This window comes from Camelina sativa, chromosome 12 (genome assembly GCF_030686135.1).
Source record: "Camelina sativa cultivar CO46 ecotype springtype chromosome 12, ASM3068613v1".
NCBI classification, from domain to species: domain Eukaryota; kingdom Viridiplantae; phylum Streptophyta; class Magnoliopsida; order Brassicales; family Brassicaceae; genus Camelina; species Camelina sativa.
The window spans coordinates 18,691,624-18,706,251 of NC_141891.1; the positions used below are offsets into that span (position 1 = coordinate 18,691,624).

At 36.7% G+C, this 14,628-nt stretch overlaps 2 protein-coding genes across 2 annotated transcripts; one reads left to right on the forward strand and one right to left on the reverse strand.

The window, feature by feature from the left end:
- The first annotated feature begins 7,350 nt into the window (after positions 1 to 7,350).
- On the forward strand, positions 7,351 to 8,194 carry LOC104773046 (uncharacterized). Its single transcript, XM_010497594.3, has 2 exons — positions 7,351 to 7,841; positions 7,933 to 8,194. The coding sequence occupies exons 1-2, from the start codon at positions 7,437 to 7,439 to the stop codon at positions 8,029 to 8,031; spliced, it is 504 nt and encodes a 167-aa protein (XP_010495896.2). The 5' UTR covers positions 7,351 to 7,436; the 3' UTR covers positions 8,032 to 8,194.
- Positions 8,171 to 10,046, reverse strand: LOC104773045 (choline-phosphate cytidylyltransferase 2). Its single transcript, XM_010497593.3, has 8 exons — positions 9,786 to 10,046; positions 9,570 to 9,683; positions 9,399 to 9,494; positions 9,254 to 9,296; positions 9,019 to 9,174; positions 8,861 to 8,929; positions 8,628 to 8,738; positions 8,171 to 8,531 (listed from the first exon to the last, which is right to left on the reverse strand). Exons 1-8 carry the CDS (start codon positions 9,923 to 9,925, stop codon positions 8,349 to 8,351), a joined length of 912 nt encoding a protein of 303 aa, XP_010495895.1. The 5' UTR covers positions 9,926 to 10,046; the 3' UTR covers positions 8,171 to 8,348.
- Between the last annotated feature and the right edge of the window lie 4,582 nt (positions 10,047 to 14,628).

A 14,628-nucleotide genomic window follows, 5' to 3' on the forward strand; every position in this document is an offset into this window, starting at 1 on the left:
GCAAACAAAACGACTCCTAACTACACAAAGAACACAACTCACCATGGAATCACAAAGCAGGCTCAAAGATGATGTTCTAGGACCCCATGCCACACACAAGCATTCAATCCAACATCCACAACACAAAGCACACAGCGAACCCGTACCTAGAACCGTATGGGCTCTGATACAAAACTGAAACAACCCAACCCGTTTTTTTTCTTTTTTTAATATCATAATATCTATTGATCCCATACTCACTAGCAACCTACCCCAATAAATAACAACAGCGAATAACAATAATAAATCCAATAACCAATAACAATTAATGAAATAACATCATATCAATTGCAACCACAATCCAGAACATAAAACAAATCATAAAACCAGTAATCCTAACATCCGTTCTAGACCACTACGTTCCACTCTAGAATCCTAACAAAGACACATAGCAAACAACTGAGCCTATAGAACATCGTCCTCTTTATGGACTTGATTCCATGATTACACTTAACCTTTACCTACGCCATAACACAAAACAGAGTCGTAAGTATTACCATAAATACTTAGTGAGGCAATCCTTCCATTAACTGGGCTATACACACAAACAATAAGATATCTCATGCCACAAACAACAAACAGTAAAACAAACCAGACAAATGCACAAAGCAACACGACATAAACCGGTCTCTGTAGAAGAGTGTCAACCGACACCAGGGGGTGACGACCGACACTGGTCATCTGGTGTCGACCGACACCTCAACTGGTGTCGACCGACACCTCAACTGGTATCGACCGACACCTCAACTAGTGTCGACCGACACCTCAACTGGTGTCGACTGACACCTGCTCAATATTCTCGAATCCCTAACGGTATCGACCGACACTCGTCAAGTCCCCGAGTCATCCTCGCATTGGTGCCCACCAACACCAGGATAGTGTCAAAACTCTGAATCTCGCCTCCAAACTTCTCCTATTTGTCCCACACAAACCCAGGAACAGATCTAAGCCTCCAAGAGCTACGAAAAACATAAAGAACTCACAAAAAAAAAGACAACACATCAAACAAATCATAGAAACGGAGATCTCAGCTTAGATAAGCCATGGACATGCACCCACATTTGCCAATCAATGAGAAAATCGACCAACCCACGACCAGAAAGCCCCACAACAAGCTCATTCCACGTCTTTAGCCTTAGATCTCAATCCCCAAGCACAGATCTCTCAAAAACAAGCAAGGAACCTCACAAGAACTCTCTGAGAAGCTTTTCTCTCTTTCTTTTTCTCTCTGGAACGAGAAACGGCTGAAGAAGAAAGAAAGAAGTTGACTTTTCCTATTTATAGCCGGGTTTAGGGGTTCCCTAAAACCAACCATGCAAACCAGAGAAATAAAATCGAACCGGCTAATCCAACCGCACATGGTGTCGACCGACACCACAAGCAGTGTCGATCGACACCCCTGCCAAACATGATACTTTGCCATGCAAAAGAAGGTCTTTAACTCATCGTTGCTCATAAGAATTCCATGTCTTCATAATATCTACATTTCACAAGTCTAAACATTAGACAGTCTGGGAATTGCAGCAATCTCCAAACTTGCTTTGCCAACAAATCTTGGTTGAAGGATCGGATATCACGAAAGCCTAGACCGCCCAAATCTTTTGGTAGATATAACTTTTCCCAGATTTGCCAATGAAATTTCCTTGAGTGCTCACAGGAATTCCACCAAACTAAAGCCCTTTCCAGATTTTCACATGTTCTTTTGGTAATTTGAAACAGGACATGGCAAAAATTGGCATTGCTAAGGCTATAGATTTGAGGAGAACTTCCTTCCCTCCCTGTGATAAGCTTCTAGAATGCCAATTTGAAAGTTTAGACTTCAAACTGTCCAACATTTCCACCTATGATCCACTGAAGCCCTCCTGATGACCCCAAGATACTTTCCGGCTCCACCCTCTGTGACAATACCCAAACAAGCCTGAATGTTTGTTTTGCTTAGGTCATTTACTTTTGAGGCAAAAGTAATGGAGGATGTGTTTAAATTGATGGTCTGACCTGTAGCTGCTCCAGTTCTCTGTAGATCCCCAAAATATTTTGAAGTACAATGCTTTGCTCCCTAGAAGCTTTGTAAATGAACAAACTATCATCTGCAAATAACAAGTGATGAATCATTGGCCCCTCTATAGATAACTGAATTTGTAATACCCCTGACTTTGATCTAGTATACAGACGGAAGGTCACGAATGTAGATGTGCGACCGAGACTTAGAAAATTTTTCGAAAAGAAAAATCTAATGGAGCCATCAGTAAACAAAGCCTTATCCGAAGGATTGATCGAAGAAAAAGGGTTGATATCAAATCGTGAGTGAGTTAAGATTTCTATCGGCTACTGTCAAGTATCGAGAAGGCAAGGACCGGCTATTAGTAGCAATGGATAGTAAGACTACAGGAAGATGATAAGTACTTCGGTCAAAGGACATGACCGAAACAATTATTGAAGAGCCAACATTTTGTTGATAGGCTATCGAGAGCATCGACGTTAGTTTGATCGAAGGACAAGATCAAAAAATTATTGGGTGGTTATCAACAAGCTATCAAGTTCAGTTAAGAGGTGCATTTTGATCAAGGGAAATCTCAAGTTTACCGAGGAATATTCAGAGTTTGTGGAAGTGACTAGTTTCTATCAGAGAATACTATCGAGAAGGAGCTATTAAGGCCTAGACAAGCGAGCAATGATCGAACGGGTTTGGATACGGAGACAACAAGGTAATTAATTTGTTAAGGACAAGCCACATTACGTGAGTTTAGTTGTAAAAATTGGTCGAAGAACTCTCGGTTCAGTTTTGGTCGAGAAGTTGCTTTGTCATGTAGGTGCTTGTAGTGTATGCAGTTTTGTCACCAGCTTGGAGTGTGCAGACCACGAGATGACACTCAATTGGATGAGGACGTCCAATGATAAGCCTAAGCTTAACTGTGGATTAGATAAGGATAAGGATAAAAAGTGGATAAGGATAAGGTTATGGATAAACCTTATGCATCACCTCGTGCTTGCCTTAGCTTGGGCGCTAAGTCTCCTCCCCCTATATGAGGCCACGAAATCTAGCTTTAGTTCATTAGCTTTCCACACCAAAATCCCACCTTAGAATAGTTAGATCGTTAGTTAGTTCCAGAAGCTTGCGGAGGCGAGTCGGGTAAAAGTTGGTCGAGTCGAGAGTCGTGGTTGGGTATCCGGTAAGTAAGTTCTGCCTTTAGTTTTTTATTCTTTTTAGAATATTTTTCTAAGTTTTTGGTTTGGTCCGAAGCTTAGATCCATCGTTGGAGAAAGCTAGTCGGATCGCGATCAATAGGCGGGCAAGGGTAGAATGTTGTTTTCTCGATGCTAAGGCCAATGTGAGTATTGAAGCATGTGTAGTAGCACATGACTAGGATTTTATTTTGTGTATGAGTTTAGAATTGAGGTTGCATGTTTATACTTGTGTATAATAGTTAGATCTACGTTTTTACGTGAGATCGATTTGATTGGCTGGTTTAGATCTAGCATCCTTGCTTGATTTATTTTCATATTTTGAAGTTTGTGTGAGGTTTAGGAACTATACTTAGTATATAGTTTAGAGATCTATTTGATGTTGTGAAGTTGCTTATGCAATTTTATGAGGTTAGGCTATCGTTGGTATAGTCGTTATGCTGCTTGGTTGTTCATGGTCAATAATCGGTATTTATTGGCATGATAATCGGGCGTTGTGTGTTTTTGTTTAATTGTTTCATGTTTATGGTTTCAGAATTTGTTTGTTTGTTTCGTTGATTGATTGTTGTTAGTTAATCTTGTTATTGCTTTATTGACTTGTTTCTGTTAGTAGATATGGTTGCGAGTAGTACTGACATTATGTTAGGCACGTAGTAAGTAGTGTGGTGTTAGTCATTTCTATGGCTAGTGTGTGGCAAGGTCGTGATTTTCCCAGCGGCTTGGAGCGGTTCGCTACCACAAGGCACTACTTGACGAAGTAATCAATTTTGCTGTAAGGGAATAGGTCCCTTGTACACGGTTTTGGGTAAGGGATGTGATCCTTCTAGCCTTTGTGGCAAAGGGTCAGAAGACATTGCCTCGTAGGAAATCCGAGTCGCATTAATAGTAAAAGCCTTAAGGTTTGGTAGTGAGTAGTGTGATGGCTGTTGTGCCATGTTATTGGTAGTGTTAGTTAGCTTTCGTTGTGAATACTCTTTATTGAGTATGATTGCTTGTTAAGCTTGATTGCGTGTTGCGTGCTTGATTGTTGTTTGGGGAATGGGTGTGGGGTTGTTGATTGTTAGATCCTGGACTCACTGAGTAATCTTAGATTACTCAATATTCTACTTTTGGTTTTCAGGTAACCATAGTTGGGAGACTTTTGGGAAAGCACGGACGCTGGACACCAGTGTAGAGTTTGTTGCCTTTGTAATGAAATATTTGGAATGTATATTGTATGACTCGATTTGGGCATTAGGCCTTGGCGCCAAACGCGTATTTATTTTAAGGTATTTTGAAAATTAATAAAATGAGTTTCTTAAAATCCCTGTGTTCTGTTTGATACTAGTCTTGTCCGGACTAACACAACTCGCGCACATGGTACGGGTTGAAAAGCCTTAGGTCATGTTCGAGAGGAACGATACCCGCAGATGGACTGACTAAGGTATTGGATTCGTTCTAATAACCTCAGTCGGATCATATACGGGTATCACACGTGACGCGTCCGATTCGTTCTTAGTCCTAGAACGGTTCGGGAGTGTTACAAAATTCCTTCCAACCTTCCTTGCAATTGAGCTTTATTGAGCATATGGGTAAGGGGTACAGAGGGTCTCCTTCCCTCAATCCTCTCTGAGGTGAAATCATACCAAAGGGATTGTCATTGATCAAAACCCAATATGTTACAGAAGAGATAAAAGTCATGATCCAATTAACCCATTTCAAATGAAAACCAAGGGCCAACAAGAGAGATCTCAAATAGCTCCACTCGACCCCGTCAAAAGCCTTTGACATATCCGACTTTACTGCCATGAACTCTTCTGGCACCCTAGGATGAACTTTTAAGCAATGCACCAGTTCGTGAGCCACTAGAATGTTATGAGTGATGAGTCTTTCTGACACAAAGGCCGATTAGGTATCCAATACTATATCAAGCAAAAAAGGCTGTAAACGCTTGAACTAAACCTTGGAGATTATTTTGTACAAAATGGAGTATAAGCTAATAGGCCTTAGATCTTCCATCTCAGTAGGGTAGTGAGTCTTTGGAATTAAACATAGATGAGTATAATACCATTCATTTGGCATTGTCCCTTCACAAATGAATTTTGCACTTCTAAGGTTTCCTGAACTCCAAAAATATACCAGTATTTTTTAAAGAATAGTGCAAACATCCCATCAGAACATGGGGCGCTGGCTGGTTTTATTGAAAAAACTGCATCCTTAATTTCTTGATCGCTTACTGTTTCTAACATCCTATCATTCATAACCTCAGAGACTCTAGGAGAGAGTCCGTCAAACCAGTTCTAGAAGCTAGCCAAATTTGAAGAAGTGGAAGGATTTTGGAAGTAAGCTGCAACAACTTCTCCCTTTGCAGCCTCCGATTCCTGATAGTTCTCATTTATGTCTTTCTCCCGTTGCGATTCTCTTCCTTTGTCTATTAAACTTTACTGAAGCATGAAATAATTTTGAGTTCCTATTTCCACTTCTCAGCCATTTTTGTCTGCTTTTTTTGTTTCCAGTATAATTCCTCTTCTTTGTAAGCCTTTGCTAAGTCTCTCTTAAGAAAGGCTACCCTTTGTTTAACAGGCCAAAGTCTTGATTGTTCGTTTTCTAAAGCAACTTCCAATTGTTGGATTTTGTCATGAGAGTTTGTGAAGTTCTTTCTCTTCCACAAACCAAGGGACTTTCTGCATGCTTGCAATCTATCTACCACTGATATATTGGTTCCCATTCTTCCACTATTCCAAGCCGAGTGAATAGCCGATTTCACTCCTTCTTTGTGCAGGAACCTTTTGTCGAACCTAAATTGACCTCTGTAGGAATCTTGAGACGTCATTAACTTCATTAAAAACGATCTGTGATCTGATCCTCCTAGATCCAAAAAGGATTGGTTTGACTGGGGGAAATTTCTTGACCAGTCCTTATTTCCAAAGGCTCTATCCAATTTGCATTGGATCCAATATTCTCCTCTTCTTCCAGCCCACATAAAACTATTCCCCTGACTAGGGAGTTCAGACATATCACACACTCGTATCATATCATTGAAGCCAGTAAACTCTTTATCACTTCTTCTTGGTCCTCCGTTTTTTTCACCATTATGCAGCAGATCGTTGAAATCTCCAAACTTACACCATCTATCTCTTCTACCAACCCCTATTCTTGTAATTCTCTCCAAACCGCACCTCTTTTTTCTCCTATGTGGGACTCCATAAATACAAGACACATAAAATTTGGAACCTCCAAACTGTACTTGAGCATCCAACAAATTTTTATCTACAAACTTGAAATCCATCTTTACACTACTTTTCCAGAACAAGGCTAAACCACCACATTTACCAATAGGTAAAAAATCTCTCATTTTTTTTTGGCCATATAGGTTTGGTGTTTTAAAAAAATCTCTCATTTTCTCCTTTTCCAGAACAAGGCTAAAATGTGTACATGTGCAGCCGCTTCAAACGTATTGTCGTCTTTTAAATAGCTGGCTTCTTTGTTCTAATGGTAGTTTTGTCTTTACCAACCATACCATAAAGCATAAATATGGCATCCGCAAAAAGTTTAACTGAATGTCGCATTTCCTAAAAGATTGAGTTTCCAATGCGCCACTTTCGCTAAAATTCTCATCAAATCATTTTTAAAAATATAAAACATTGTGGAATTTAATTTAGGGGTTTTTTTGTACTTTTGAAATTCAATTCTATTTTCTATTTTTTAAATAAATTCTTTAATATTTACTTAATTATGCATTTGTTTTATTAAAAACTCCAAATTATACAGTATTGGAAAGAAAAATAAACAAAGATTACCTAATAACATTTATTGTAAAAAATGGAGGACATGAGGAGGAAGTAATTTTTAAAATTATAAAGACAAACTTAAATTGGTTCAAATTTCAAACCGATTTGCTATAACTTCAAAAAAAAAAATTTGCTCTTGTGCAATTCAGATTGAATCTGTATACACCGTAACGGTAAGACTTGAATAATATTAAAATCTTAGATTCGGCCGTGCGGCACTGTACTGTACAACATATTCCTGCGCCGATCTCATCTCAATCTTAAGTCTTCCCAACGGTAACTTTTCGGACATAAAGTCGATAATTTATTCCATTTACTACACGACACGTCTCCCACATCCGACCCCAACGGTCTTCTTTCTTCTTTTCTTCTTCATCCTTTGACCCTAAATATAAAAAGACACAACACGAAACTAGAGAAAAAAAAAAAAGATCTGAAACAAAAATGGTGAATCAAATAAACCTACAAGAAGAAGAAGAAGAAGAAAAGGAGAACTATCCACTTATGATTACAACCAAAGTAGTTGAATACTTGCAACCAGTAATGTGTCGAGAGCTTCTCTGCAAATTTCCAGATAACTCTGCTTTTGGATTCGACTACTCACAGAGCTCTCTCTGGTCTCCTCTCTTGCCTCGAAATTACGCTAGTCCTTCCGATCTTGACTCCGGCTCCTCCGACGGTTGCGTTTGTCGGAACCTTAATCTCGGAGATTTTCATGTAGGCAAGAAGAAGATGAAGATGTCAATGAACACGAAGATGAAGAAAAAGAGCAAGTTGGTGAAATTAGATGTTTCTTCAATCAAGAATGAAGATTCTCCTAAACTTGGCTGCTTTCCTATTCCTACCAAGGTATGTTACATAGATTATGTTTTTGATTTTGTGTTCTATTACATAGTTTCTTTGTTTGTTTATGTTTATAATAGATGTTGTTACTGTTTAGGGATGGAATGGTGTGTTAAAGGCAGCTTCAAAACATTTCAAGAAATCAAGAAAGAAGAGAGATTCAGTCGCTGATGCCAAGCTTCTCAACTTCAAATGATAAGATTATATAAGCCACTTCCGTTCAATTGCTTTTATTGTATTAAACATTACTAGGCTTTTGATGGGTTAAATTTAGAATAAAAATGTTTCTACTTATTGTCTCCATGTAATCATTTGGAGTGTTTGATCATAGATTATAATTATAAGTGACTGCTTTTATATTTTGGCTGCATCTGAGTCTCTTAACAAACAAGTGGGGATTGTGAAGTGGAGTTTAATATACAGTTGAATAAACAAGCCTTGCAACAAATGTGGAATCTTGTAGACATTTGGTCCTGTGTATCTGGAAATACTTGAATCATGAGCCAGAAACTCTCATTTCTTTACTATTACAGTCTCTTTGTTGCTCACACTAAGATCTTCATGATCATTGTCATCAGATATTTGTTCGTCGTCATTGTCTTCGGATATTGTCAGCCCATTTTGAAGCATGCGCCGGTTCTCTTCTGATTCCTGCCTCATTAGCCGTTGCTGGATCCCATCTCTGATGGCTGTTCCCTGAGAAAAACTCACTCAACCAGACATTAGCAACAGAGAGATTCATGCTTGAAAATACAAATGTTGAGAAACCATTCCTTTGTTTATGCAGCTTACCATTTTATGACAACCTTCCTCAAACATTTCAAGAAATCCCGCAACCCAACGATCAGCATTTTCAAGCCACTCATCATGGTGCATCCCAGCAGTTTTCGCTACGGTATGTATCTACAGGGAAAAGATTCAGGATTCAGAAGTTACTAAATGAGTGACTCTAACACCCTTCAAAGCCAAAGGGTCAATAAAGAAACATCATTAACACATAAAGAATAGATTTTATCGCCACCTACCTTTTCTTGTTGTTCTTTCACTTTCTCTTGCAGTTTCTTCAATCTCATGTTCACTCTAAGCCTCTTCTCCTGAATTTAGTAAAATAAAGGCCCAAATAACATGTTAGTTGGATATAACATAATAAACCAGATGTGGAGAAAAAGAACGGAGACCGTGCCTTAACAAAGCTAACACCGAGTTCTTCTCTCGAATATCCTCGGTCCAGATTACGCAACACATACTGATTATAATCTTTCACTATCCTCATGATTATATCCGATGTCGATATCCCCTCTGTTCGTTTAGTTTCTTTAAACTTCCCTATCGCCTTTACCTATATGAATCACAAGAGATAACATGTAAGATACCAAAAGGTAGAAAGATGAGCCTCCCTATATATGTTTAATACTTACAAACTCATAAACATCATTCCCAGCTCCACTAGCGTCCGCATAGCTACCAAACAAACACAAACCACACATCATTAACCTGTTAATCAAACTGCAAACTCTCTAATAGAACTACACAACAACAACAGCAACAACAACAAAATCTTACGGAAGAGCATCGTGAGCTACGTAATCTATATTATGCTTATCAAGAAACTCTGTAGTGAGAACCCATGGTGCATCTGGTATAACTTCATCAACCCACCTGTTTACCAAAAAAAAAACTCAAAATCCCCAAAATCTCCAGAGAATCTATAATAGCAATTATTAAAAACATTACTTGCAATGTCGAAGAGATTCGTATCGTTCAGATTCAGTCATCACAGTCTTCCCTTTGAATTTGTTCGTAATCTCATCGTTACAACATCCAACAAGCAGATACGTATTAGGAAACCTAATTTTCGAAATTCAATCACAAATTAAATCAGTTATTTCTCAATTCCAGCGATTCCGTATCGAGATCGATTCACAGAAATAGAGAATTAGTAAAACTGACGATTTCTTGGCTTGTTCGATGGCGCGAGCGTGACCGAAGTGGAACAAATCGAAGATCCCATCAGCGTAGACTCTAACCGGTCGATCTGAAGAAGCTGTGGTTTCTCCTCCTGGAGCCTTGTTTTCACCATTGACGCTCATTTCTTCTTCTTCTTCTTCTTCTTCTTCTTCCTCCTTGTGATTTTTTTTTCTTTTTTGGGTTTTTGGATTTGTTTGTTAAATGTTGTTATTATCTTTCAGTTTATTTATTGGCTTTCCCTCCAATCGCGCGGTTTTCTAAATTAGTTTTTTTTTTAATAAGAAATAATTTTCAATTTTTGGAACCTAAAAGATATTTTATATATTGTTGTTATGGTCTCACATTCACATTTAAAGCCAAAAAGTGTGATAAAACGACAATTTTGTAAAATTATAATTGAGAGATGGTGAGATCATACATAGGTCGGCCATGTTTGAATACTGACATTGTTTGTAAAGGATGTAGTATTTTATTTAGTAATTTTTTTATTTAAATATATAGTTTTATTTATTTATTACGCAGGTATAAAACGTTCTTGTACATATTACCTATTTATCAAAATGAGGATTGTTGTTGTTAATTTTTGTAGTTCTAAATAATGTATCCTTAGCGGTAATTTTAGTTTCTACGTATTTTCAGATAATTTATCAATATGTATTGTGTTTTTTTTACTGAATCAGGATATATAGATCTTCTTTTATATGTCTGTTTCTTGTTTTTTCTTCCCCAACAAACATTGATTAAAATAGAACTCTCAATATTGGTAGCCCAGAAAGAAAATGTTTACAAAAATAATTTTTGAGATTTTTTTTTTTTTGACAAACAAGAACTTTCATTCAATTTTAACTCAAAAGAAGTGAGTTCATACAACATGTTTCAAGTTAAGCAAAGGAAAGTAAAGATAAAGGTTCAATGAGTTTTTAAAAGGGATTTTCAAACTTAAAAAGTTTTAAAATATTTGAAGAATCTATTGGGACCAAGGCGGATTCATCCTTAAAGCTAGGCTTCACGAAATCTTCGACCAACTAGTAGTCATAAGCGGCTCTAGCGGATAACGCATTCGACCTTGTAAAAGAATGCTCCACGGGGGAACACGTAAAGGCCTTCTTGCCAAACACATGAGAGGGTTCAAGAGCCTTGGAGCAAAATCTTTCAAGCTTTTAGGAACATACCTCATGATTCTAGATGAAGCTACAACCAAAGTTCGCAAGAGATGGATGTCAAACCGTAACAAAGCAGATGAGTCCTCCCTCACATGAAGCCCATGGCCATGGAGGCTAAGGAATTCCACAAAAAGCTTTTAGTCAGATTGGCCCTCAGATATTGAACCAGATCCAAGCATTCGATCTTGTGGCGGTAGGTGGCATATGAGGGCAATGGGTACAAGCACCAAAAGTCAACCAGACTGTAGGACCAACTTCACCATTAAAACTACCAACATGGCATCGAAATAAACATTTTCCAAGCAATTCATAAGAAACCAAAGGTCTGCTACTGAGGAATCCTTGACTATACTAAGTAGAGATAATTAGTACTAAAGAATTTGAGCTTGATATAAGACTATTATAAGCGGATCTAGGTAGGGAAGCTCTACAACCAGAATTATATTGTCGAAAGTAGTGGTGGGCATTCGGGTATCGGTTCGGGTTTGGTTCGGGTAATTCGGGTAATTCGGGTTTCGGGTAATTCGGATTTATAATTTCTATAATCATATAGGTATTATGGAAATTTTGATTCGGGTTCGGTTCGGATTTTTTCGAGTTCGGGTCGGTTCGGGTATTTTATTAGAATACCGAAATATTTCTGATATTTTTTGGGTTCGGTTCGATATAAGTATTTTTACCCATTTAGAACCAAAATACCCATATATAACTAAAATACCCTATATATAAATTGAATAACTATATCAAATTTCATGAAGTTATAACTAAAAAATCATACCAAAATAACTAAACCAATTCTATATACAGTCTACAGAATCAAATCTTCCGCAGATATAGCCATATAGATAGTGGAGAGTGGAGACGAACTGATAAATACGATTATTTTTCTTCAATACAATCTCAACTGATAAACACAGATTACATATTTGAATTGATAAACAACATAGATTTGGATATATATGGGTACTAATTTGGTATCGGTTCGGATCGGGTAATACCCGATACCCAAAAGTATTTACAATTAAGATCCAACTAATACTTTGGGGAAGATCTATACCCGATCCGAACCGGAGTTTTTCGGTTCGATTCCAATACGGATATTTCGGGTCGGGTATTTTGCCCATGCCTAGTCGAAAGGGAGCTAACAGGTTTAAGCGTTCATACAGTCATACCAAAGATAAATATGGCACTAGGATTTCAAGATAATGGAACCAAGGCCAACTAAGCACAATCAATTCACAACTCAACTGGATTCTGCCATAGAGATTAGAGAAAAGATTTACTAGAGATGTCGTTGGTATAGAAAAAGAGAGCACAGATCTGGGCCATAAAATTGGAGAGCATGGATCAATTCTTTTGGTAGTGGGCCAAAGGATAGATAATGGGCCTAAATGTGACCAAATGTCTATCAGAGGAAACCATAGTTCATCAACTGCTGGACAGCGAGTGGTGATGGTATGGCGGCTCAATGACGAGTAAGATTTCATCATGAATCCAGTTAGCACCGGTGAAGAAGGGGGCGGCGGAAGACCTGAAGCACAAAGTCTTTGAGGAAAATAAGGGTTTGGTGGGGAGCAGAGGTAGCCTCTTCGGTATCGTCTCAGTTTTTTTGCAGCCAAGAAGCAGCAGCATCTCGTACCTTCGACGCTTTCACCGAACGGAGAGAAGCCTCAGCCAAGGGAAGAATTAAATCAGATTTGAAGAATTGAGGAAGCACCAAATTTACTAGCTTCATCATAGGGTTTGGGGGAAGGGTTTGAATCCGAACAAGGGTCGCCGGAGGACTCCCCCGCCGTTTATCTCCGGAAGAAGAATCAAACTTTGAAGCTCAGCAGCAGGGTAGAGAGGGCTTGCACGGACTTTTGAATCTATCAAAATGAATGAAATAAAAGCCAAAAATGGTTAAAAGGGAGCAAAACATGCGAAAAGAGGCAAGCCGAAGCTTCACCGGCATTAGAACAATCTATTGTGCTAGCTTCTTCATATTCAGAACAGAGAAAAATTTTACTGTCATTGTAATAAAAAATAAGTAATTTATGAGATTAATGTATGTCTCTGTTATATAAAATAAAATAATTTTATGTGAAATGACAAAATATTTTTCTAATTTATCATTTGAATCCATTAATGTTTGTGTGATAAAAATTAAGAAATGGGGATCGAGCAAGATCTTTGCTCTTTGTTACAAAGCAACGAACAAAAATTATTGATTTCGTTACAACCATGAACCGTTCAGTGTTCACTATTCTAGTAAAACATTGATAAACTTTCAAAAAATCTTTATTTAAAAACTTTTTAAGGGTATTCTCAAAAATGCTACTTTTTCCATACCTTTTTTAAAAATACCTTTTTATGTTGATTATTTTTAAAACTATCCCTCTTTATATACAAAATGACCAAATTACTCTTTTTTGAGTGATAGCAAGAATGTCCAGTCATCAAAATCGAAAATATTTTCCCGCCAAAATAAAAAAAATTTCCCGCCAAAATTTTTTTTTCCCGGTCAAAATCGAAAAAAATTTCCGTCAAAAATATTAAAATTTATACCTTATAAAAGCATTGTAAACACTTTTTAAAACCTTTTAAAAGCGTTTACAATGTGTTTAAAAACCTTTTAAAAATTTTGTAAACGTTTTTAAAAACCTTGTAAATGCTTTTAAAAAGCTTTTAAAAGCGTTTACAAGATGTTTAAAAACCTTTTAAAACCCTTTTAAAAACCTTATAAAAACCTTGTAAACGTTTTTATAAGGTTTTTAAAAACATTGTAAAAGCATTTACAAGGTGTTTAAAAACCTTTTAAAAATCTTTTTAAAAACCATTTGAAAACTTTTTAAAAACCTTGTAAACGCTTTTACAAAGTGTTTAAAAAACCTTTTAAAACTCTTTAAAAAATCTTAGAAAAGCCTTTACAAGGTGTTTATAAGGCTTTTATAAATTATAAACCTTTTAAAACCTTTTAAAAACTTTGTAAATTTTTTTTGGCGGGAAAATCTTTTTGTCGAAAATTTTTATCAAATTTTTTTGACAACAAATGTTTTGGCAGGAAATTTTTTTCGAAAATTTTTTGGCAGGAAAATATGTCAGAAATTTTTTTGGCGGGAAAATTTTGTTTTTCTTTTTATTGATTAAAATATTTTTCATCTAAGGGTAAAAGGTCAATAAAAATTAAAGGAGGGCAAAAATAAAAATGGCCAAAAAGAGGGTATTTTTGAAAAGGGGTATACCAAAAAGGATATTTTTAACAAATCTCTCTCCCATAAATATAATACCCCATAAATCTCCTATATAATAAAACGGAAGTACATAACTTTTTTTGTAAACTATATAATTTTTATAAGTTGGTTACAAAATAGGTTATAGATTAAATATAGGTTGATTACATAACAAGGTTATAGATTAATTGGTCAATTTGTGGGCTATATGAATACACTTAAGAATATCTCATAATCTTCTTAAAGAGAATATTTTAATGATTTATACAATTTCCAAAATAAAATCTTTAGTATTTCATGTATTGTTACAAAATATATACGGTTAAGCATAAAAATATATTGTTAGGCGTAAAAAAAAATAAAATTTTGGCAATTTATCACACTTAATCTCTATTTCCGAGATCTTATTGTGCAGTTGAAAATAAAATCTTACCTAAGCACGGGTCATAT

Coding starts and splice junctions, on each gene's coding strand:
- LOC104773046 (XM_010497594.3), top strand. CDS start 7,437: ATGGTGAATCAAATAAACCTACAAGAAGAAGAAGAAGAAGAAAAGGAG. Junction 7,842..7,932: donor GCTTTCCTATTCCTACCAAG/GTATGTTACATA, acceptor GTTACTGTTTAG/GGATGGAATGGTGTGTTAAA.
- LOC104773045 (XM_010497593.3), bottom strand. CDS start 9,925: ATGAGCGTCAATGGTGAAAACAAGGCTCCAGGAGGAGAAACCACAGCT. Junction 9,297..9,398: donor GTAGCTCACGATGCTCTTCC/GTAAGATTTTGT, acceptor TTTGTTTGGTAG/CTATGCGGACGCTAGTGGAG. Junction 8,930..9,018: donor TCGGTGTTAGCTTTGTTAAG/GCACGGTCTCCG, acceptor TACTAAATTCAG/GAGAAGAGGCTTAGAGTGAA.